The following is a 22,391-nucleotide window of genomic DNA, read 5'->3' on the forward strand; positions in this document are numbered from 1 at the left end:
GCCCTTAGCGGGAACTGAACCCGGGTCTCTCTGGACTGCTGGCTGACGCTCTAACCACTAAACCAAACCAGCCAGGGCTCCAGACAGTTTTTAAATGATCCATGTTAAGATACTCCATGTGTTGTTTCACTAATGTCCTTGTTAAGATATTCCATGTGTTGACTGACTAATGTAGAGTACTTTTGAGGTTATATATCTCTATGAACTGGATTTATATTTATGTTAATGCAATCTGGGATTATATTAGCTCTTTTTTAAGCACTCACATAATATTTTAGCTCTTTGTGAGCCTGGGATCCACTAAAACCCTCTAATCTTTTTCACATGATCATTATTCTATATTTCTGAGACTGCATTTTTTAACTGAAGGGCAGAATTTTTTATTAATGACTACCAAATTTTATCTCATTTACATCACTTCTTTATTGTAATCAGGTAAGGTAATTTTTTTTTTTTAATCCTTACTTGAGGACATTTTTTTTTGATATTTTTTCACTGAAGTTCTCACTAAGTCCATTGAGCATCCTTATAAGCAGTGTTTTGAACTCAGCATCTGTTAGGTTGCTTATCTTTATTTCTCTTAGTTCTTTTCCTGGAGTTTTGTTCTGTTCTTTCACATGGGACACGTTTCTTTGTCTCCTCATTTCGGCTGCCTTCCTGTGTTTGTTTCTATATATTACTTAATGAGAGGTATGGAGCTAGCTGAGACCAGATACTGCTCATTTGAAAGAATTTAAGAAAACTTGAAGCCGGATCAGAGACAGGTCAATCCTATGGTAAAGCAACTGGCAACAGTTTGGGTGTGCCTGAAAGTTGGGTGGGGCAGGGCCTCAGGGAATCACTAGGGTGGGGCAAACAGTGTTAACCAAGTTGCTGGAGTCGCAGATGTGGTGGCTGTCTGCCCCCCCCAGGGAAGGACTCACTGCAGGAACAAAGGCCTCTGAGAGCATGTCTGTCCAGGGGAAAGCTTCCTCTCCAGCCCTGGCTCCAATGTCAAACAACTCAGTTCTTCCCTGTGTGTCTCCGGTGCCTTTCAAGCTACCTCCCCCTGCTGGAGCCTGGAGGGTGTGAGTCCGAGTAAGTCCGTGCACGGGCCCTGTAAGAGGAGCTGCCTGGGGCTCCAGCTGCCTCAGCCTTCCTCAGTCTGTTCCCACTGGTTTTTCTAGCCAGAAGTTATGGGGACTTCTCTTCCTGGCACTGGAACCCTGAGCTGGGTACCTGGTGTGGGACAGGGACCCCTCACTCCTCAGGGAGGACCTTCCCAGCTGAGGTTTCCCTCCTGATTTTTATCCACTACACGTGGGTGTGGGACCAGCCTGTGGTGCCTCTGCCCCTCCTACCAGTATTGATGTGGCTGCTTCTTAATTTTGTAGTTATAGGACTTCCATTCAGCTTGGTTTCAGGCAGTTTTGAATGATAGTTTTCTGTACTTTAGTTGTAACTTTGATGTGGTTGTGGACCTGATACCGCATTTACCTATGCTGCCGTCTTGACCGGAAGTCCTCAGCTCTCCTGTAAATTATTATTATTATTTTTTTTCATGGGAAAACAAAGTCATTTAGCTTTTCCCTTTAAAAACAAAGAAACAGGTCATTGTTGCAGGTCCTTGCTGCACTGTCTGAGCTGTCACCATGTTGAAGCTGAGTAAAGAGGCCAAGCAGAGGCTGCAGCAGCTCTTCAAAGGAGCCCACTTTGCCATCCACTGGGGCTGGGGTGCAGGTCCTGGAATGTCTGAACCATTTTGAGCTTACTTTGGGGATAAAGGACTGTTCGGTCACCTGGATTTGGAAGCAATCAATGGACAGTAACAACATGGAAGGTGTGCACTCTGGCTTCATGATGATTCCAGGGCCACGATGTCCTCAAAAACACCAGATTCACCTGCACTGGGAAATGTAGTCCGATCTGTGGGGCCAGCGGGCAAGCCCTTGCCCACAAGAACTGCAAGACCCACAATGCCCCACGCCTGCGTGAGATGGGGTTGCAAATTACTCTTTATTTCAGTTAGTGCATCCTTCATTTCTGACTGGTCCTTTATTATGCTCTTGAGGTCCTCACTAAGTTCCTTGAGCATCCCTATAAGATGTGTTTTGAACTCTGCATCTGTTAGATTGCTTATCTCCATTTCATTTAGTTCTTTTCCTGGAGTTTTGTTCTGTTCTTTCATTTGGGACATGTTTCTTTGTCTCCTCCTTTTGGCTGTGTCCTTGTGTTTGTGTATTTGGTAGAGCTATGCCTCTTAGGCTTTCTAGGGTGGCCTGTTGTAGAAGGATTCCATAGGGTCCAGTGGCACAGCCTCCCTTGTCACCCACCTGGGCCCTCAAGGTGTACCCCGCATGTGGACTTTGTACCTTTCAGTTGCAATTGAATCTTGATTGCTGTTGGCACGTCAGTGGGAGGGTTTTACTCAGGCTGATCAGCTGCAAGGACTGGCTGTGCCCACTATCTACCAACCTCTGACTACAGTGGATGATCAGCTGTGCAAGAGCCCATCACACAGAGCAAGACTTACTTCAGCAGGGCTCTGGTACCCATGGAGTCCACTCCTTGAGTGTGTCACTTGTGGAGGTAGTTGGGTGGTGGCGCTTCAATGTGGTCTGAAACTGGCCACTGGGTATGCTGGGTCTGGGGCAAGGTCAGGCACTGCCTGTGTTCTACCCGGGCCTACCAGGCATAAGCTACAAAGCCATCTACAGATGGCTGCTGCTTGTGCTGGGCTTGGAAGTGCCCAGACAAAGCCAGGCTGTGAACCAAGGCTGGCTGCTTCTAGTGCCAGCCCTGGGGTCACTTAGCGAGAAGTATGGGGCTTGCTGTGGCCAGATGCTGCTTGTCAGAGAATTCAGGAAAATCTGAACCAGGAGCCAAGGCAGGCCAATCCTATGATAAAGCCACTGGAAACAGCTTGGGTGGGCCCAAAATGTGGGTGGGACAGGGCCTCAGGAAATCACCAGAGTGGGGCAAACAGTGTAAGCCAAGTTGCTGGAGTCCAAGGTATGGCACCTGTCTGCTGGCTTCGTGGGGGAAAAGCTCACCAAGGGAACAACGGCCTCTACCATCACATCTGTCTGGGAGAAAGCTGCCTCTCCAGCTCTCACCCCAATGCCAAACAACTCAGTTCTTCCCGTTTATCTCTGGTGCCTCTCCATGCTGGAGCTGGGAGGGAGCAAGTCTGAGTAAGTGCATGCTCAGGCTCTTTAAGAGGAACTGCCTGGGGCTCCAGCTGCCTCAGCCTTTCTCAGCTTCAGTTCCTGCTGGTTTTACAGCTAGAAGTGATGGGGACTTCTCTTCCTGGCACTGGAACCCTGAGCTGGGCACCTCGTGTGGGAGGGGGATCGTTTACTCCTCAAGGAGGACCTTCTTAGCTAAGGTATCCCTCCTGATTTTTATCCGCAATATGTGGGTGTGGGACTAGCCTGTCCGCGCCTCTGCCCCTCCTACCAGTCTCAATGTGGCTTCTTTAATTTCATAGTTGTAGGACTTCCATTCAGCTCAATTTCCGGCAGTTCTGAAGGACGTTTCTTCTGTAGTTTAGTTGTAATTGTGATGTGGTTGTGGGAGGAGGTGAGTACCGCATTTATGTATGCCACTGTCTTGACCAGAAGTCCGGAGAATGTCCTATACAGACCATTCTTAGCTCAATTGCCATACATTGGCAACCCTGAGACCAGACATGGCCCACAGGCTGTAGTTTGCTGACCCCTGATCAACTGAATTGGTTATCTATTGCTGGATAACAAATTATCCCACAACTTAATGACTTAAAATACTAAACTGTATTATTTCACTTTATTATCTGTGGGTCAGGAATCCAGAGCATGGCTTATTTGGGTGCCTTTGCTACCTATCAGTCAGTCTATCCATACTTTTCTGTAACTTAATTCATGTTTTATTCACCCAAGTTTTTGATAAAAATATTGAACAAGGGGTGTTCATGACAGTCTTGTAGCATTCTTCCCCCAACCCCTAGATTGATTCCTGTCCACTAAAATATACTATGAATATTGCTGGTTGCCTAGCTATGAATCCTTAATAGTGCTACCATTGGACTAACATTTTATCATCATGTCCTTGAAGATCTTAGGAGACATTTTTCGTCAAACATATTTTTAAAATCACACTATGCTTCATTGGACAGGTAAGATCAAGATAAAATATGCTTCAAGGACTCTAAAATAAATTATAGCAATGCTATAGCTCAAAGGATGTCAGAAATAGGATCAGTTCCATCCTTGCCTTTAAGACAGGCATTTTTAGGGCTGATTACATATTATATATGCCTAGATTAAAAAAAAATTAACGAATGAAGCTTCCTTTTCTCCACTTCCACTTATGCTCTCATAGCAACATTTATATTTTCTTGTAGAATAGTAAACAAACCAAATCAGGGGTAAATTATACTTTATAAATATTTTTTTAAACATTTTTTTTTTTACTGACTTTAGAGAGAGAGAAAGGGAGAGGGAGAGAGAGATAGAAACATTGATGAGAGAGAACATCGATTGGTTGCCTCCTGCATTCCCCCCACTGGGGATTTGGCCCACAACCTGGGCATGTACCCTGACCAGAAATTGAACTGGTGACCTCTTGGTGCATGGGTCAACACTCAACCACTGAGCTTCACCGGCTGGGCTACTTTATAAAACTTTTGACGGTCCGTCCAGTGTGGCTCTGTGGTTGAGCTTCCACCCATGCACTGAGGTCACTGGTTCGATCTCCAGTCAGGACACATGCCCGGGTTATGGGCCAGATCCCCAGTGTGGAGCATGCCAATTGATGTTCTCTCTCATTGATGTTTCTATCTCTCTCTTTCTCTCACTTCCTCCCTCTCTAAAATCAATAAAAGAAAAACACTTTTTAAAAATATAAGTCTTTTGACAGTAAATCACAATGATAGCTCAATTCAGGGATCTTTCAAAATACGAGAATACCAGTCATTAATATCTATAATCTAGATAGCAAGCATATCTCAATGCATTTCAAAGACAGAGTACAGTGCTCTAACCAGAACTGATGACATAAAGTACCATAGTTTAAGTGATATATCACTCCGACTTCAGTCTCACTGACAGCAACTTTTTCCCCCATCGAGTAATATAATAATTACTACTTATTGGGCGTATACTATGAGGCAAATGCTGTGTTTTATATGGATTTTCTCATTAATTTTTAACAACTCTGAGAGGCAGGTACTGTTTTTATGTGCATTTTACAGAGAGATTGAGCAACTTGCCTATGGTCATTCAGCTAGTAAAAGATGAAGTCAAATTTTAAAACCCAGCAACATAAATGCAGAGTGCCTTCTCTTAAAACAAAGGCACATTTGTTTATTTGAAACTGCTAAGGAAACTTTTACTAGGAAATGTGGTTGACGGATTTACTGGCTTTTTTGTGGAAAGTTTGATGCCACTAGATGGCATTATTTTCAAAAGTTTTTATTGCTTAAGGTGAAAAAAGTAACTCAACTTTATTTTTATTAAAAAAAATTAATTTTATTCAGGTTCAATTGACAACTAAGTTTATAAGATATTTAAAGCATACATCATGGTGATTTGATAAATATATACATTGTGAAAGGATTTCCCCCATTTAGTTAACTAACACATCCATCCATTCCTCCTTCCCTCCCTCCCTCCCTCCCTTCCTTCCTTCCTTCCTTCCTTCCTTCCTTCCTTCCTTCCTTCCTTCCTTCCTTCCTTCCGTGAGAATATTTCAGTTTTACTACTCTCCTCCTAGCAAATTCTAACTATATAATACAGTGTTATAAATGGAGTTACCATATTTTACATTAGATTCTCATGACTCATTCAATCTTATAGTTGAAAGCTTGTTTTTTTATTTTTATTTTTTTGCTTATTTATTTATTTTTTGGTTGAAAGTTTGTACCCTTTTACCAACCTCTCTCCATTTGCCACATTCTGCACCACTTTTCTACTCTAACAGTTTGACTATTTTTTTTTTTTCTTTCTGATTCTACATATCACTGATACCATGCAACATTTGTCTTCTCTGTCTGGCTTATTTCACTTAGCGTAATGCCTTCAAGTTTCTCAAGTTCCACCCATGTTATCACAAATGGCAGGATTTCCTTCTTTCTCATGACTAAATTATATGTGTGTATATGTCATATTTTATTTATCCATTGATGGACATTTAAGGTGTTTACATAGCTTGCCTTTTATAAATAATGCTGCAGTGAACATGGTGGTGCATATATCTCTTCAGTATCTTTTTCCACTTTTGAATACACACATAGAAGTGGGATTGCTGAATCATATGGTAGTTTTATTTATTTATTTATTTTTAATTTTTAATTTTTTTTATTAATTAATTTTTGTTACAGATGTTTCTCCTTTTTTCCCACTGATTCCCCCCTCCCCCTCCCTCCCTACCCTTTCCCCAGTTTGTTGTCCATGTCCACTGTTCATGTATACATGCATATAAGTTCTGTGGTTTATCTCTCCCCCACCACCCCCTCTTCTGGGGATTGTCAGTCTGTACCCCACTTCCACATCTCTGGGACTACCCCATTCCTCAGACTGTTATGTTCATTATACTCCACAAATAAGTGAGATCATATGATACTTGTCTTTCTCTGTTTGGCTTGTTTCACTTAGGATGATACTTTCCAGATCCCTCCATGTCGTCTCAAAGGATAAGAGATCTTTCTTTCTTACAGCTGCGTAGTACTCCATTGTGTATATGTACCACAGCTTTTTTATCCATTCGTCTACTGATGGACACTTGGGCTGATTCCAGATCTTAGCTATTGTAAATAGTGCTGCTATAAACATGGGGGTACATATATTCTTTCTTTTCTTTTTTTTTTCTTGACTTTGTTTAATTATCAAATACAATGATCCACTTTATGAAAATTATGTCAACATTTAATTAAATAAAAATAAGTATTATTCCTGTTGGGATTACCATGGGGTTCTTTATTGACCAGCAGCAAGCCAATCCATTTTTTTGCTCTTTAAATCCACAATGCCCATAGCCAACAGCCAAAAGGTCTGGATTTGTTTTATTCCAGGCAAGGCTGCTCATATTAAGGCCTTTGGTAAAGTCACAGGAAAAGGACCAAAGTCGTTCCAAGTTGGCTGATATTGTTGATTGTTCTGCATCTATCTCTATTTCTTCTTCCTCTTCCCTTTTAACCTCTTCTTCTACCTCTTCAACTTTTTCACCTTCTAATAAGTCTTCAGGCTCTTCAGGTTCTGGCTCTTTTAAAATAGGAAGCTGATGATAAGCTGCAAGTTTGGGCTGAAATATATTCTCCATTATAACTCGTTCCATAAAAAATAAGTCCTGATGAAACTTTTCAGATTTGAATATTGCATCTGAGTTGTCTTCTTCATCATCATGCATTTTAGCCAGAATTACATTTTCTATTTCCATTATAGAACTATCTTCACTATTTTTTTCTGTAGTACTTCCTTGCCCTCTTTGGTCCTGATCTTTAAGCATACTTCCTTTACTGCTCGACTCAAAGATCGTTTCGTATTTTCTTTACTGGCGGAATCAAGTACAGGTTGTTGAACTGATGCAGATGAAAGCTCCAGAGCAACAAAAGAATCATACAAATCCCAAGCAGTAGACATTATGCCAGGATTGAGTCAGTGTCCCTGGTTATGTGGTCCTCCAAGCTGCCTTTTGGTTGCCCCTTCCTGATGATTTGTCTTTATTTTCGTTGTAATTCCAGTTTGGTCCTGGGAAAAGGTCTGTGTAGCTTCCATTCACTCCACCGCCATTTTTTCTCTCACATATATTCTTTCTGATTGGTATTTCAGGCTTCGTAAGGTATATTCCTAGAAGTGGAATCACTGGGTCAAATGGAAGTTAAATTTTTAATTTTTTGAGGTAACACCATATTGTTTTCCATAGTGGCTGCACCAGTCTGCATTCCCACCAGCAGTGCACTAGAGTCCCCTTTTCTCCACACCCTCGCCAACACTTGTTGTTTGATGATTTGTTGATGGCGGCCATTCTGACAGGTGTGAGGTGATACCTCATTGTTGTTTTAATTTGCATCTTCCTGATGATTAGTGATGATGAGCATTTCTTCATATGTTTCTTAGCCATTTGTATGTCCTGTTTGGAGAGGTGTCTATTTTGTTTCTCTGCCCATTTTTTAATTGGGTTCTTTGTCTTCCTTTTGTGGAGTTGTATGAGCACTCTATATGTATTGGAAATTAACCCCTTTTCTGATATATCATTGGCAATGATGCTCTCCCATACAGTGGGTAGCCTTTCCATTTTGATGATTGTATCTTTCGCTGTGCAGAAGCTTTTGAGTTTGATGTAGTCCCATGTGTTCATTTTCTCCTTTGTTTCTATTGCCTTAGGTGATGTATCAGTGAAAATTCTGCTGCATATGATGTCTGAAATTTTGTTGCCTACAGTTTCTTCTAGGATTTTTATGGATTCATGAGTCACATTTAAGTCTTTTATCCATTTTGAGTTTATTCTTGTGTAGGGTGTAAGTTGATGGTCTAGTTTCATTTTTCTGCAAGTAGCTGTCCAATTTTCCCACCACCATGTATTAAAGAGGCTGTCCTTACTCCACTGTATGCTCTTGCCACCTTTGTCAAATATTAATTGAGCATATTGCCTTGGGTCCATTTCTGGGTTCTCAGTTCTGTTCCACTGGTCTATATGCCTGTTCTTGTGCCAGTACCAGGCTGTTTTGATTACAGTGGCTTTGTAGTATAACCTGAAATTTGGTAATGTGCTCCCTCCAACTTTGTTCTTCCTTTTCAAGATTGCTGTGGCTATTCGAGGTGTTTTTTGGTTCCATATGAACTTTTGAAGTACTTGTTCTAATTCTGTGAAGTATGCCATTGGTATTTTGATGGGGATTGCATTGAATCTATAGATTGCTTTGGGTAATATGGACATTTTAATGATTAATTCTCCCAATCCATGAACAGGGTATGTGCTTCCACTTTTTTATATCTTCCTCTATTTCTTTTTTCAATGACCTGTAGTTTTCTGCGAATAGGTCTTTTATTTTTTGGTTAAGTTTATTCCTAGGTATCTTAATTTTTTTGCCGCAATGGTAAATGGGATTGTTTTCTTAGTTTCTCTTTCTGTGAGTTCATCATTGGTGTATAAGAATGCCATCGATTTCTTGACGTTAATTTTGTATCCTGCTACTTTGTCAAATTCATTTATTAAGTCTAGTAAACTTTTGATGGAGTCTTTGGGGTTTTCTACGTACAGCATCATGTCATCTGCAAATAATGACAATTTCACTTCCTCCTTTCCAATTTGGATCCCTTTTATTTTTTCTTCCTGTCTGATTGCTGTGGCTAAGACTTCCAGTAATGTGTTAAATAAGAGTGGCGAAAGTGGGCATCCTTGCCTTGTTCTTGTTCTTAAGGGAAATGCTTTTAGTTTTTGCCCATTGAGTATGATGTTGGCTGTAGGTCTTTCATATATGGCCTTTATTATGTCTAGATATGATCCCTCTATTCCCACACTGCCTAGCGTTTTTTATCAGAAATGGGTGCTGGATTTTGTTGAATGCTTTTTCAGCATCTATTGATATGATTTTGTGGTTTTTATTCTTTATTTTGTTTACATGGTGTATCACATTTATTGATTTGCGAATATTGTACCAGCCTTGCATTCCTGGTATGAATCCCACTTGGTCATGGTGAATAATTTTTTTGATGTATTGCTGGATTCTATTTGCTACTATTTTGTTCAGGATTTCGATATCTATGTTCAACAGGGATATTGGCCTGTAGTTTTCTTACTTTGTAGTGTCTTTCTCTTTTTTTGGAATTAGAATTATGCTGGCCTCATATAAGGAGTTTGGAAGTCTTTCTTCTTCTTGAATTTTTTGAAATAGTTTGAGGAGAATGGGTATTAGTTCTTCTTTGAATGTTCGGTATAATTCCCCCATGAAGCTGTCCGGGCCTGGGCTTTTGTTTGCTGGGAGAGTCTTAATTACATCTTCAATTTCTTCTCTTATTACTGGTCTGTTCAAGTTTTCTATCTCTTCCTGATCCAGTTTTGGGAGATTATGTGTTTCTAGAAATTGGTCCATTTCGCTTAGATTGTCGAATTTTTAGCCATATAATTGTTCATAATATTTGTTCACAGTCCTTTGTATTTCTGTGGTATCAGTTATTATTTCTCCTCTTTCATTTCTGATTTTGTGTATTTGGGTTCTCTCTCTTTGTTTCTTGGTGAGTCTAGCTAAGGGTCCATCTATATTGTTTATCTTTTCAAAGAACTAGCTCTTTGTTTTATTGATCCTTTGAATTGTTTTTTTTGGTCTCCATGTCATTTATTTGGGCTCTGATCTTTACTATTTCCTTCCTTCTCCTTTTCTGGTGTTTTTTTTTTGTTTACTTTCTAGTTTTTTAAGTTGTGAGGTTGGATATTCTGTTAGAAATTTTTCTTTTTTCTTGAGGTAGGCCTGTAGTGCTATGAACTTCCTTCTCAGGACTGCATTTGCTGTATCCCATAGTTTTTGTGTTGTTGTGTATTCATTTTCTTGGTTTCCAGGAAGTTTTTAATTTCTTCGTTGATCTTCATGGTAACCCATTCATTGTTCAATGACATGCTATTTAACCTCCATGTTTTCAAATGTCTTTGCATGCTCTTGTTGCAGTTGATTTCTAGTTGCATGCCATTGTGATCTGAAAAGATGCTTGATATGATTTCAATCTTTTTGAACTTGTAGAGACTTAGTTTGTGTCCTAACATGTTGTCTATCTTTGAGAATGTCCCATGTGCACTTGAGAAGAATGTGAATTCTGTAGTTTTTGGCTGTAATTCTCTGTAGATATGTATTAAATCCATTTTATCTAGTGCTTCATTTAGAGTCTGTGTTTTCTTGTTAATTTTTTGTCTAGAAGATCTATTCAGTGATGTCAGCGGGATGTTGATGTTCCCTGCTATGATTGTATTGCTGTCAATTTCTCTTTTGAAGTCCTCCAAAAGATTTTTAATATATTTTGGTGCACCTATATTGGGTGCATATATGTTTACCATGGTTATATCTTCCTATTGGATAGAGCCTTTCAATATTATGTAGTGGCCTTCTTTGTTATGGTCTTCATTTTTTTTTTTATCCTCACCCGAGGACATTTTTCCATTTTTTGTTCAGATAGAGTGGGGAGGGAGGGAAAGAGAGAGAGAGAGAGAGAGAGAGAGAGAGAAAGAAACATCGACATGAAAGGGACACATCAAGTGGTTGCCACCCACATGACCTAACTAGGGCCAGGGACAAACTGCAACTGAGATTCATGCCCTTAGCGGGAATTGAACCTGGGTCTCTCTGGACCGCAGGCCAATGCTCTACTGCTGAGCCAAACTGGCCAGAGCATGGTCTTAATTTTGAAATCTACTTTATCAGATATGAGTATTGCTACCCCAGCTTTGTTTTGCTTTTTGTTTGCTTGAAAGATTTTTTTCCATCCTTTCACTTTCAACCTATGTGAGTCTTTTGTTGTGAGGTGGGTCCCTTGTAAACAACATATATGTGAGTCATGCTTTCTTTTCCAGTCAGCTACTCTGTGTCTTTTTACCAGAGCATTCAAACCATTCACATTTAAGGTGCTAATTGATATGTACTTATTTATTGCCATTTTTGTTCAGTGTGGTTATATTTTTCTTCCTATTTCTTCTATTAATTACAGCAGTCCTTTTAGCATATCTTGCAGTGCTGGTTTGGTGTTAATATATTCCCGTAGGCTATTTTTGTCTGGAAAGCTCTTTATTTGACCTTCTATTTTGAATGATAGCCTTGCTGGGTAGAGTATTCTTGGATTCAGATCATTGTTTTTCATTACCTTGTTTACTTCATGCTACTCCCTTCTGGCTTGTAGTGTTTCTTGTGAGAAGTCAGCTGAGAGCCTTATGGGGTTTCCTTTGTAGGTAACCTGTTGCTTATCTCTTGATGCTTTTAGGATTCTCTCTTTGCCTTTAATTTTTGGCATTTTAATGACTATGTGTCTTGGTGCGGGCCTGTTTGGGTTCTTCTTACTTGGGGCTCTCTGTGCTTCTTGAACTTGAATGCCTTCTTCCTTCACCAAGTTAGGAAAGTTTCTATCACTATTCAAATATATTCTCTAACCCTTGCCCATTTTGTTTCTCTTTGGGGACTCCTATGATGCTAATATTATCACGTTTCCAGTTGTCCCACAATTCTCTTAAGCTGTCTTTTTGTTTTTAAATTGTTTTTTCCCTTTTGGTTTCTGATTGGTTGATTTTTTTCTACCCTATCTTCTAATCCAGTAATCCAGTCCTCAGCTTCCTCTACTCTGCTGGTTAATTTTTCCAATGTGTTCTTAATTTCTGCTATGTCATTCTTCATTTTCACTTATTGGATGGTTTTCAATATCTTTACTCATGGTGCTGATGTCCTTACTCATGCTGTTGAGCTTCTTCAAGATCATGGCTCTGAACTCTACCTCTGATAATTTTCTTAGGTGCATTTCATTGGTTTCATCTTCAATAGAGTTCTCTTGTTCTTTCATTTGGGATTTGTTTCTTTGTTTCACCATTTTGGCTATCTCAGTGGGTTTTGGAGCCTGCCAAATTTTCCCTGTGGGTATAGGTGTTCTGCTGTTTGTGCCTCCCTCTGCTTTGTTTGGATGAGCCTGGGCGGGTCCACATTAAACACCACTGTCAAGTCTTACTTTCTTGGGTAGATTTGCAAGCCCAGGAAAGGTTCAGTTATCCTCTAGCTCTTTCCTGGTGGTTAGTAGTCTCAGTTTCTCAGTGCCTTGGAATGTAGCCCTGGTGTTTTGTATAAGAGGATTTCCAGAGACTGGGATAGATGCTGGTTATTAATGAGCCTCAATTTGTATTTCTTTGCCTCACCTGGGAAAGGCTGAATCTTCAGGGGTGGAGGGACTGTTGGGTTTTTCCACAGCTCAGCGAAGGAGCACAGTGACCACCGTTTTTTGTGACTGCCACTCAGCAAAACCCCTGAGTGTCCTCCAAATCCCGGGTGTCCCCACAGAGTTTCAAGCCAGTCTGCCCTCCCTCTGCCGTACCCCCCGGTGAGTGGCTGTGGCTATTTAATGCTCTGTTCTGGCTCTCTGGGCTGTGGAGTGGGCTTGGTCTTTATTCCCCAAGAACGCTGCTCACAGCTAAGACTGCTGCTGTCTGTGGGCTTCTAGCCCGCCACCCTCTCATGCCTCTGCAGATCCTACCAGTGTCCCTGGTTATATGGTCTTGTCTTGCTGCTTTTCTGTTGCTTTTTTCTGAGGATTTGTCTTTATTTTAGTTGCAATTTTCATTTGGTGTTGGGAGATCATCTGTTTACTTCTATTCACTCTGCCTCCATTTTCACATCTTCTAAGCCTATCTTGTGCACAGCTTGGTTGCACAGGCCTTCCTGGTGCCCCGCATTTTGCAGGTCCCGCAGGTAACTGGATTTATAGTCCCTTTGGGCACCTGGCTCTATGCCTATGCTATGGCTGCTGGGTCTCACAGGCCTCTCTGGTGCTTCAGTAACCCGCAGGTACTGTGGGTAACTGGATGGCTCAGTCTCTGCTCGGTCACGCAGGCCTCTCTGGTGCTTCAGCACCCCACAGGCCCTGTGGTAACTAGATCATGCAGTCCCTGCTCAGTCGCACAGGCTTCTCTGGTGCTTCAGCACCCCACAGTTCCCCCCAGTAACTAGATCATACAGTCCCTGCTGGGTTGTACAGGCCTCTCTGGTGTTTCAGCGCCCTGCAAGTCCTGGGGATAACTAGATTGCACAATCCCTGCTGGGTCGCACACCCTCTCTGGTGCCCCCACACTGTGCAGTTCTGGTGGGCGGGCAGCTGGATCACACCAGTCTCTTGGGCTCTGGCTTCCCACCACTCTTGTGAGCTACTGGAGTACACAGGCTTCTGTGGAGCCCCAGGTCCCACTGCTGGCGGCTGGAGAGTGCTGCTGCCCCATGGGGCTCAACTCCTGCTCAGCTTTTGCTGTAGTTTTTGGAAGTGGGTCTCTCCTGCCAGTCTGTGCTTCTGTTGCCTGGGAATTGATGTCTGTTCCTCAGCCTCTGTTGCTGGGGGTATATCTAGACTCTGATCTGGCTGCTACTATGGGGGATGGTGTTGGGCTCCAGGCTGTCTGAGGCCTCTGAGACCAACACCTTGGGAGCTCCGCTACTGTGCACTGGTCTGTGTTGAGAGAGTGTCCACTGGTCAGATGGTGCTAGGTGTGCTGGTGGGATCAGGTTGCTGGGCCTTAGCCACTCCCACTGTCTCCTCCCAGGGAAGACCCGGGATCTTCCAAAATTGTGGGATCTCCTGAGGTAGTCTGCTGCTCCTGTCTACAGCACAGGAACCTTCTGCTCAGAGGTTCTGCACTGCTCGGGTTTGGTCATCCACCTTCACGTCCACTCACACTCTCTCACACACTCAGCCTCCCTCAGGTCCTGCCCGCCGCCATCTTCCCTGTTTTTTTTTTTTTTTGATGACTAGTATATCCTTATTATTTGGCGATTTATGATTAGAGGCAATAATGATTGTGGGCACAGGTGTTTAGAGTTAGAGAGACTTAGATTTGAAATGACTCTACTTCTTCATCGATGTGAGCTTCAGTTTCCCATCTTAAAATGAGAACAATAAAACTAGCATTAGCATATTTTTATGAGAATTAAATGAGTTAATGTATATAATGTGCTCAGTAAATGTAGGTATTATTTTCTTGTACAGAACATCAATTTGCATTACATGCTCACCATGGGTGCACAGTGGCATTTTTCGATGTGCAGTGACAGTATATTGTTTTATACTTTCACAAGAAAATAATAGACTTACAGGTACTGAGAGCTCATTTTTTCAACATTTGTGAGAAAATAAATGAAGCCAGAAGAGGAGAAAAGTAAAGCAAAAGTGCCTGTGGAAAAGCGTAGGGAAGAGAAGGCAGAAATAATCCACTCATGGTTCTTCTCCAGGAGTTTAAGGAAATTTCTTTCTTCAGTAATCCTTTAAAATAGTTTAAATAGTTTGTCTGCAAAGGCTTACAGCCTCTTTTGCAGACATCAAGGAATGTACTTTCAAATAACCTCTTGGAATTTATTCTCAGAACTTTTTATTGAGATGGGCCTCTATGGGAGACAGCAGAGTAGGATTTTACTTAACCTATTTCAGTCCTGTATCATAATTTCAGTTGTATTTTAAACTTAAGTTAAAAAAAAGAACTTAACTACAATAAAATCAAGAGCTCAGAGAATACAGGTTAAGCATTTTCCAGCATGTAGTAACCGATCTACTAAATTCAGGCTGTAGCTCTACTACTTTATTGAAAAAGGGTCTGGGTTTCCATTCTGTTGTATTTGGCAAAACATTTGTTAACAGTTTTCTTTTCCAAGTTACTCCTGGGAGGAAACTTCAGTGGCCTCATTCACAAGTAGCTCAAATGAAAAGAAAACATGTTGGAGATTGTGAACAGTCAGCAACACCACACAAGGTGGCACTCTTGTCCCAGTGAGTGCTGTAAAGCAGTACATTAAGCAAAGGATGCACAACTCAAAAGATGTGGTTGGTCTGAACACCACTGGACGTCTGCCTGAAGACAGAACAGTAACTGGGCACAGAGCCAGCCATATGTGGGCTTGAGAAAGTAGACTGGTACAATAGGATGGTGTGTGTGTGTGTGTGTGTGCGCGTGTGCGCGCGCGCAAAAAGTCGTATAGCAACAACCTAATAAGAACCAGTGTCTTGAAATTACTTCATAGTATACTTATGAGTTACCATCATTGTTTATTAAAATTTTTATAACAATTATCTTTTCACTGCTGTTCCACATACATGCCCAAAACAATTATTAGGTAATGACATCTTTATGTAGAAATAACGGCTCCCCATGGTCTTCAGGATAAAATCCTGCTCCATCTACCATCAGTCTTCCCTCTTACAAGCCTTCTTTGACCACCTCTACTGGGCAGGAGTGTGAGGATTGAAGTATATGTAAAGTACCTAACAGAGTGGTAACAAATAGAATCTATTATTGTAGTACAAGTCCAATTATTTTAGTCTATTTATATATCGATCAGTTTCATGTATTCATTCATGAGTATTTACTATTTCTTGAACCATCTTCAGGTCTGTGATGTTTTAATTGTTAGATAATGACCAGAATGCTACTTAATATTCCCCTTCATACAAGTGTAAGATGACACTTTCTTCTAAAGTGTTCATTCAATAAGCACTTTCTTAGTTTCTGTGTACAAGGTGCTATTCTAAACACTGGGAGCACAGGGTATAAAATGGATAGAATAATGAAGAAATTTGTTGTATAATGATTCTTATATTGTATTGCTCTTTAAAATTTCAAGGTTAAATTTCATCATTGCTATGGGAATAGTCTGGTAATAATAGTGTTTTCCCAGGATTATAACTGACAGATTGTTTTCTGTTCTTTTCTTTTTTTTTATGAATTTTTATTTATTTTTTTGTTACAGATATTTTCTAACTATAGCTTATATTAGTAATTTCTAAATGCATCTACTCTTGCCCACAAGAAATCTTTTAGCCCTCCTCTGCTAATTAACACTGCCTCAGAAGATCCTCTTGACATTCATGCTTAGATCTGTGGATTAAAAACAAACAAAAGATCCCCTAGAAGACCCTACTGTCAACTACACAATTAGTCTCCTTTCAAGATGTTATGCATAATTGTGAATTAAGGCCTTTGAATAGTCAGTGCCCTGGAAAGAATCAGAAGACACCTCCAAGTAGGCAGTTTGAGAAGAGGACTGCTTATGAAGGTGTGGGCAGAGTTTAGAAAAGCAAACTATCCCAGGGCTAGCAAAATAAGAGATAGTACTCCTCCTAGGCCTCAAGATGCCAGGGGAGGGAATAGATTGGGGAACTCTGAGAAGGTAGCTGTAGGGAGAGGACCGCCTGGTCACAGCTGAAGCTTTCCACAGAGAGAGGCAGCCTTTCATGGTGACCAGAAGGCAGGGAGCCTGGGAAATTAGTGTTCTTACCACATTTTCCTACCAACCCAACCTGCCACCAGGGTTTTCAATGGACAGATTCTCCCTGGGATCTAGAAGGCCAGGGATTCAGTTGATAGGGTTCACAAAGATCAGCCTCCAGTGCCACAGATTCAGTCTTAAGGATCACACCATGGAGGGGGATAAGAGATAAATAAGCCACCACTTTGTGGAGTGCTGTAAGTACAAGGAATTAGAGAAATGGACAGAGACAATGGTAGCTCACAGGCCGGATTGCTACCCCAGATTACAGGTTGTCTGGAAGGCTTCATAGAAGAGGTGATTTGGGTAGACTCCTTGGTCAAGTCTAATTATTTGTATCCCCTTCTTTCATATTTAACCCTTTAAAGATCTATAGTAGATTATGTGCCTATTAGTTTTCTTCTTCTTGTTTCTCTTCCAATTTCACTTTCTTAACTTGTTAAAAACATTTTATTTCTTTATTGATTTTTAGAGAGAGAGGAAGGGAGAGGGAGAGAGAGACAGAAATATCAATGAGAAAGAACATTGATTGGCTGACTCCTGCATGCCCCCCTGCTGGGGATCGGGCTCACAACCTAGGCATGTGCCCTTACCAGGATTCAAACCAGTGACCTCTTGGTGCATGGATCAATGTTCAATCACTAAGCCACACTGGCCAGGCTTATCTCTTTTTAAAAAATTCATTAAATATCTGTATTCATTTTATTAAAGTTGGATTTTTTTTTCTAATCCTCACCCAAGGACATTCTTGCATTTATCTTCAGATAGAGTGGGAGGAAGAGAGGGTGGAAGACAGAGAGAGAGAGAGAGAGAGAGAGAGAGAGAGAGAGAGAGAGAGAAACATTGATGTGAGAGAGACACATCAAGTGGTTGCCACCCATACAACCTCAACCGGGGCCGGGGACAAACTGCAACCTAGGCACGTGCCCCTAGGGGGAACTGAGCCCAGGACTCTCCGGTCCACGGGCCGACACTCCAACCGCTGAGCCAAACCGGCCAGGGATTAAATTGGATTTTTAAGAATTAAGATATCATGCCCTGGCCAGTTTGGCTCAGCGGTTAGAGCGTCGGCCTGCGGTCCGGAGAGACCCGGGTTTGGTTCCCGCTAAGGGCACGTACCTCGGTTGCAGTTTGTCCCCGGCCCTGGTTGGTTGTGCGGGTGGCAGCCACTCGATGTGTCCCTTTCACATCGATGTTTCTCTCTCTCTCTCTCTCTCTTCCTCTCTCTCCCTCCCACTCTATCTGTACAAAAAGTGGAAAAATGTCCTCGGGTGAGGATAAAAAAAAAAAAAAAAAAAAAGAATTAAGATATCATTAACATATAAGGTTATATTTGTTTTAGGTGTATGACAGTGATTTGATGTATGTATATATTACAAAATAATTACTATAATAAGTCCAGTTAATATCCATCACTACATACATATTTACAAAATTTTTTTATTGTGATAGAACTTATAAGCTCTATTCTCTTACCAACTTTCTAATATAAAATATAGTCTTACTACTGTAGTCATTATGCTATACATTATAGTCCACGAATTATTTATTTTATATCTAGAAGTTTATGATTTTTAATCCTCTTCATCCATTTTGCCCACCTCCTCCACCCACTCTGGTAACTACCTAACAGTGTGAAAGGTGGAGCAGGTGGATGGGTAGAGACATGATGTGCTTCACACAGCTGTTGCTTCCTCTCACTCTACCTGCTGTGTCCTCTTTCTCTACAAGTTGTAGACTCAGGGACAGACAGGAAAGTGTCCAGAGATGGGCCCTTACATAGCACACCTCGGGGGCAGTGCACATTCGAAGAAAAGGACAAGTGCAGACCTCTCTGTGTCCCAGTGCCATGAGAGCACACAAATCCTCGCAGTATTACAGCTTCATACCATTCAGGGAAAGATGCGGGAGGAGGCAATTTAGACAGTTATGAAGCAGATTATTACAGAATCTATGAAATAAGAACAGGAAGCTATAGAAAGCTGAACTTAAGAAGTAAAAATAAGCAAAAATATGATAGAAGAAAAAAACTCAGAATGTGGATTGTAAGATAAAGTTGGGGAAATTATGCAGAAAATAAAACAAAACTATGACATAAAAAATAGGAGAGAAATGATAAGAGAACTAGTGGATTGTACATTATGCAATGTTTAAAATATAGGATTTTCAAAAAGAGAAAAAAGAAAGGAGGAAATTATCAATAAATCAAGGAAGTTTTCATAGACCTGAAGGACATTAATTACTGTTTTAAAAAGGCCTAATTCAGTACAATGGTTGAAAAAAACTTATACCAGATACTTGAAATTCTAGAATACTGGTGACAGATATTCAGACTCTCCCAGCAGGAATAGCTACATAATTTGTGAAGCTCAGTGAAAAATCAAAAATGGTTTAAAAAAATTGTTAAGACTTTTTAGAGTGTGACAACAGAACATTTAAGCAAGTGTGGACCCCTTATGGATGTGGGGCTCTGTGCAACTGCACACATCACATACCTGTGAAGTGGGCCAGGCTCCCAAGAAAAGATTTCCGGAATCAGAACAGACATCTCTCCCCTCCCCATCCATCTAAGCTATGACTGTGACTTCACTCAGGATACAGAAGCAATCTGAACAGAACTCCCTCATGTTTCCAACCTCACAACCACTGGCCTACCCCTCCCCCCACTGTTAACCTTTGCTTTCTCTTGTTCAGTAACCAATCTACTCTGGCTCCTGATTAAACCCTACATGCTGGGTCACCGTGTATGCCGGATCCCATATCATCTGTCCTATTCAAGGATTTTCTCCTTCATTTAGTGTCTTTCTCCTGCCATCATCAGTTTTTGCTTTTCTTTTGGGTCATTCTTATCAGAATATAAAATTACCCCCATATTTGAAAAGTACCCACTTGACTCAAGACCTCTTCCACTTACAGTCTCACTTCTCTACTCCCTTTTATAGCAAAATTCACAAAAAGAATTGGTTTTTCTATGAGTGTTAGTAAATAGAAGCTCCCCAGATTTTAGAGGAACAATTTTATTATACATCTTATTCACATAGAACCTCATAATTTGCTATTGTATATACTATCATATAGTATTTATTGTGCAGAAATAATATTAAGTTTGCTACATTTTTCTGCTCAATACCCTACACTGGCTTTCTATTTCCCTCAAGGTAAACGTTAAAAAAAAAAAATTAATGGTCTATAGGACGCTATATGATCTGGTATCTTTACCTCTCTCTCTCTCACTTCCACTCCTACTCTTTCTCCATCTTGGTCACTCTATTTGAAACATACTGACTTTCTTAACGTCCCTCCACCAGAGCAAATTACAACCTTTTTCATCTCACGGCAAATTACAACCTTTTTCATCTCACGGCACACGTAAGCTAATTACCAGAATTCTGCAGCACACTAAAAAAATATATTTTTTGCCTATCTGACAAAAATAAAAGGTATAATTTTGATTAATTCACACCAGATAACTATTGTTGTGTTGCTGTTGTCAGGTTTTTGTTTTTTTTTTTAAATCCTCACCAGAGGATTTTTTTTTCCACTGATTTTCAGATAGAGTGGGAGGGAAGAGGGCGGGGGAGACAGAGAGAGAAAGAGAAACATTGATTTGAGAAAGACACATCGATTGGTTGCCTCCTACACGACCCTGACCAGAGCTGGGGATTGAACTGCAACCGAGGTGCGTGCCCTTGAACAGAATTGAACCTGAGACTCTTTGGTTCGAGGGCCAATGCTCCAACTGCTGAGCCAAACCAGTTAGGGCACTGTCATCATTTTTTTAATTGACAGTCTAAGGGTAAAGAGGTCAGTGCCCCAGATTAAATGTCAGGTACTGCATGTTTTAAAAATTGTTGTGTCACACTGGTTGAAAATTGCTACTCCAACACATCAGGTATGCTCCTGTCTCTGGGCCTTTGCACTAGTTGTTCCCTTTGCATTGAACACCCTTTCCCCACATATGTACGTGGCGGCTACCTTATTTCTTTCAGGTCTTGGCGGAAATACAATTGCAGCTGGTCAGTGTTGCCTGCATTTCCGATCTCCCTAAACTGGTCCAATTTTAGTTTTCCCATAGTACTATGCGCCTTCTAAAATATTACATAATTTACTTATTTATTGAACTAATATTGTCTGTCTACCTGTGCTAGAATGTAAATTCCATGTTGGTGAGAGTGATTGTTTTTTCTTAATAGGCAGTCAATATTTGTTGAATGAATAAGTGAAGGATTTAAGGATGTAAAATAAATTGAGAAAGTCATTTCCTTTGTGTAGTATTGAGAATTTGTGTTCACAGAATGCAGTATATTAAGACCACATGTGAATACAATGCCATTTATTTAAAAATAGTAAAATATTTTCTATCAAATTTGGAGTAACATTAAGGGCTATTAATAAATAGGTCCCTGGCCGGTTTGGCTCAGTGGTTGGAGCGTTGGCCCGCGGTCCAGAGAGATGCGGGTTCGGTTCCCACTAAGGGCTCGTACCTTGGTTGCAGTTTGTCCCCGGCCCCGGTTGTGGCTGTGCAGGAGGCAGCCACTCAATGTGTCCCTTTCACGTTGATGTTTTTCTCTCTCTTTATCTCTCTCCCTCCCACTCCATCTGAACAAAAGTGGAAAAATGTCCTCTAGTGAGGATAACAAAAATAAAAAAATAAAAATAAATAGGACTATTATTTGTGACTTATCACAGCTAATCCATACATGAAGAAGACAAGTTCTTTCTGTTTATCCATGGTTATTAAAATAAGATGAATAAATTTTGAGTATCTAACGCATAGCATGATGACTATAATACTGGTAATAGTTGACAACACTGTACAGTATAACTGAAATTTGCAGAGAGAGTACATCTTAAGCATTCTCACCACAAAAGAACAAAAGTAATTATGTGAGGGTGATGGATGTATTAATTAACCATTTCTGGGACTCCTTTAGTATATGTTGGATTTGTTTGTATATTTGTATACATATATCAAATCATCACATTAAAACTTTCAATATATTATATTTTTGTCAATTATACCTCAATATGGCTAGAATTAATAGTTGCAAATGTTAATAGTTAAAAATAAAACAAAAGGATAAAACACCATGATTTGTAATCTCCAAACAACTGATTAATAATAATAGGATTACTTTATTTTATAACTATATCACCAGCAATATCTAACAACCACATATTATTTATCATAAATATGTCAAACAGGAAACAACTCAATTTTATTGTAAATGATAAAACTTTAATACTCTCATGATGCTGCCTTTGGAAGTTTACTTGTCTTTGCACATGTGATTATTATGATTGGGGAAAAGTGTGTACTAGACAGATAAACCTAAAGTTTGACATTCACTTGAGCATAGCACATGCATTTCTAAGTATTTTTGTATTTTCCTTCCTCTCAAGTCTCTCAGTCATAAAATTTTTTCATTGATGTCCTGGCTGGTTTGGC

The 22,391-nt window shown here is 40.4% G+C and overlaps 1 protein-coding gene across 1 annotated transcript; it reads right to left on the reverse strand.

Annotated features, from left to right (window-relative positions):
* Positions 1-1,834: 1,834 nt before the first annotated feature.
* On the reverse strand, positions 1,835-7,613 carry LOC118625881 (WD repeat-containing protein 78-like; the record flags this gene model as incomplete). The annotated part of the gene is made up of 3 exons (XM_036255089.1): positions 1,835-1,966; positions 6,925-7,482; positions 7,515-7,613. Coding segments are annotated over 3 exons (789 nt in total), but the record flags the coding sequence as incomplete, so codon positions are not given.
* Positions 7,614-22,391: the final 14,778 nt, after the last annotated feature.

Source organism: Molossus molossus, unplaced genomic scaffold (genome assembly GCF_014108415.1).
Source record: "Molossus molossus isolate mMolMol1 unplaced genomic scaffold, mMolMol1.p scaffold_m16_p_1, whole genome shotgun sequence".
NCBI classification, from domain to species: Eukaryota; Metazoa; Chordata; class Mammalia; order Chiroptera; family Molossidae; genus Molossus; species Molossus molossus.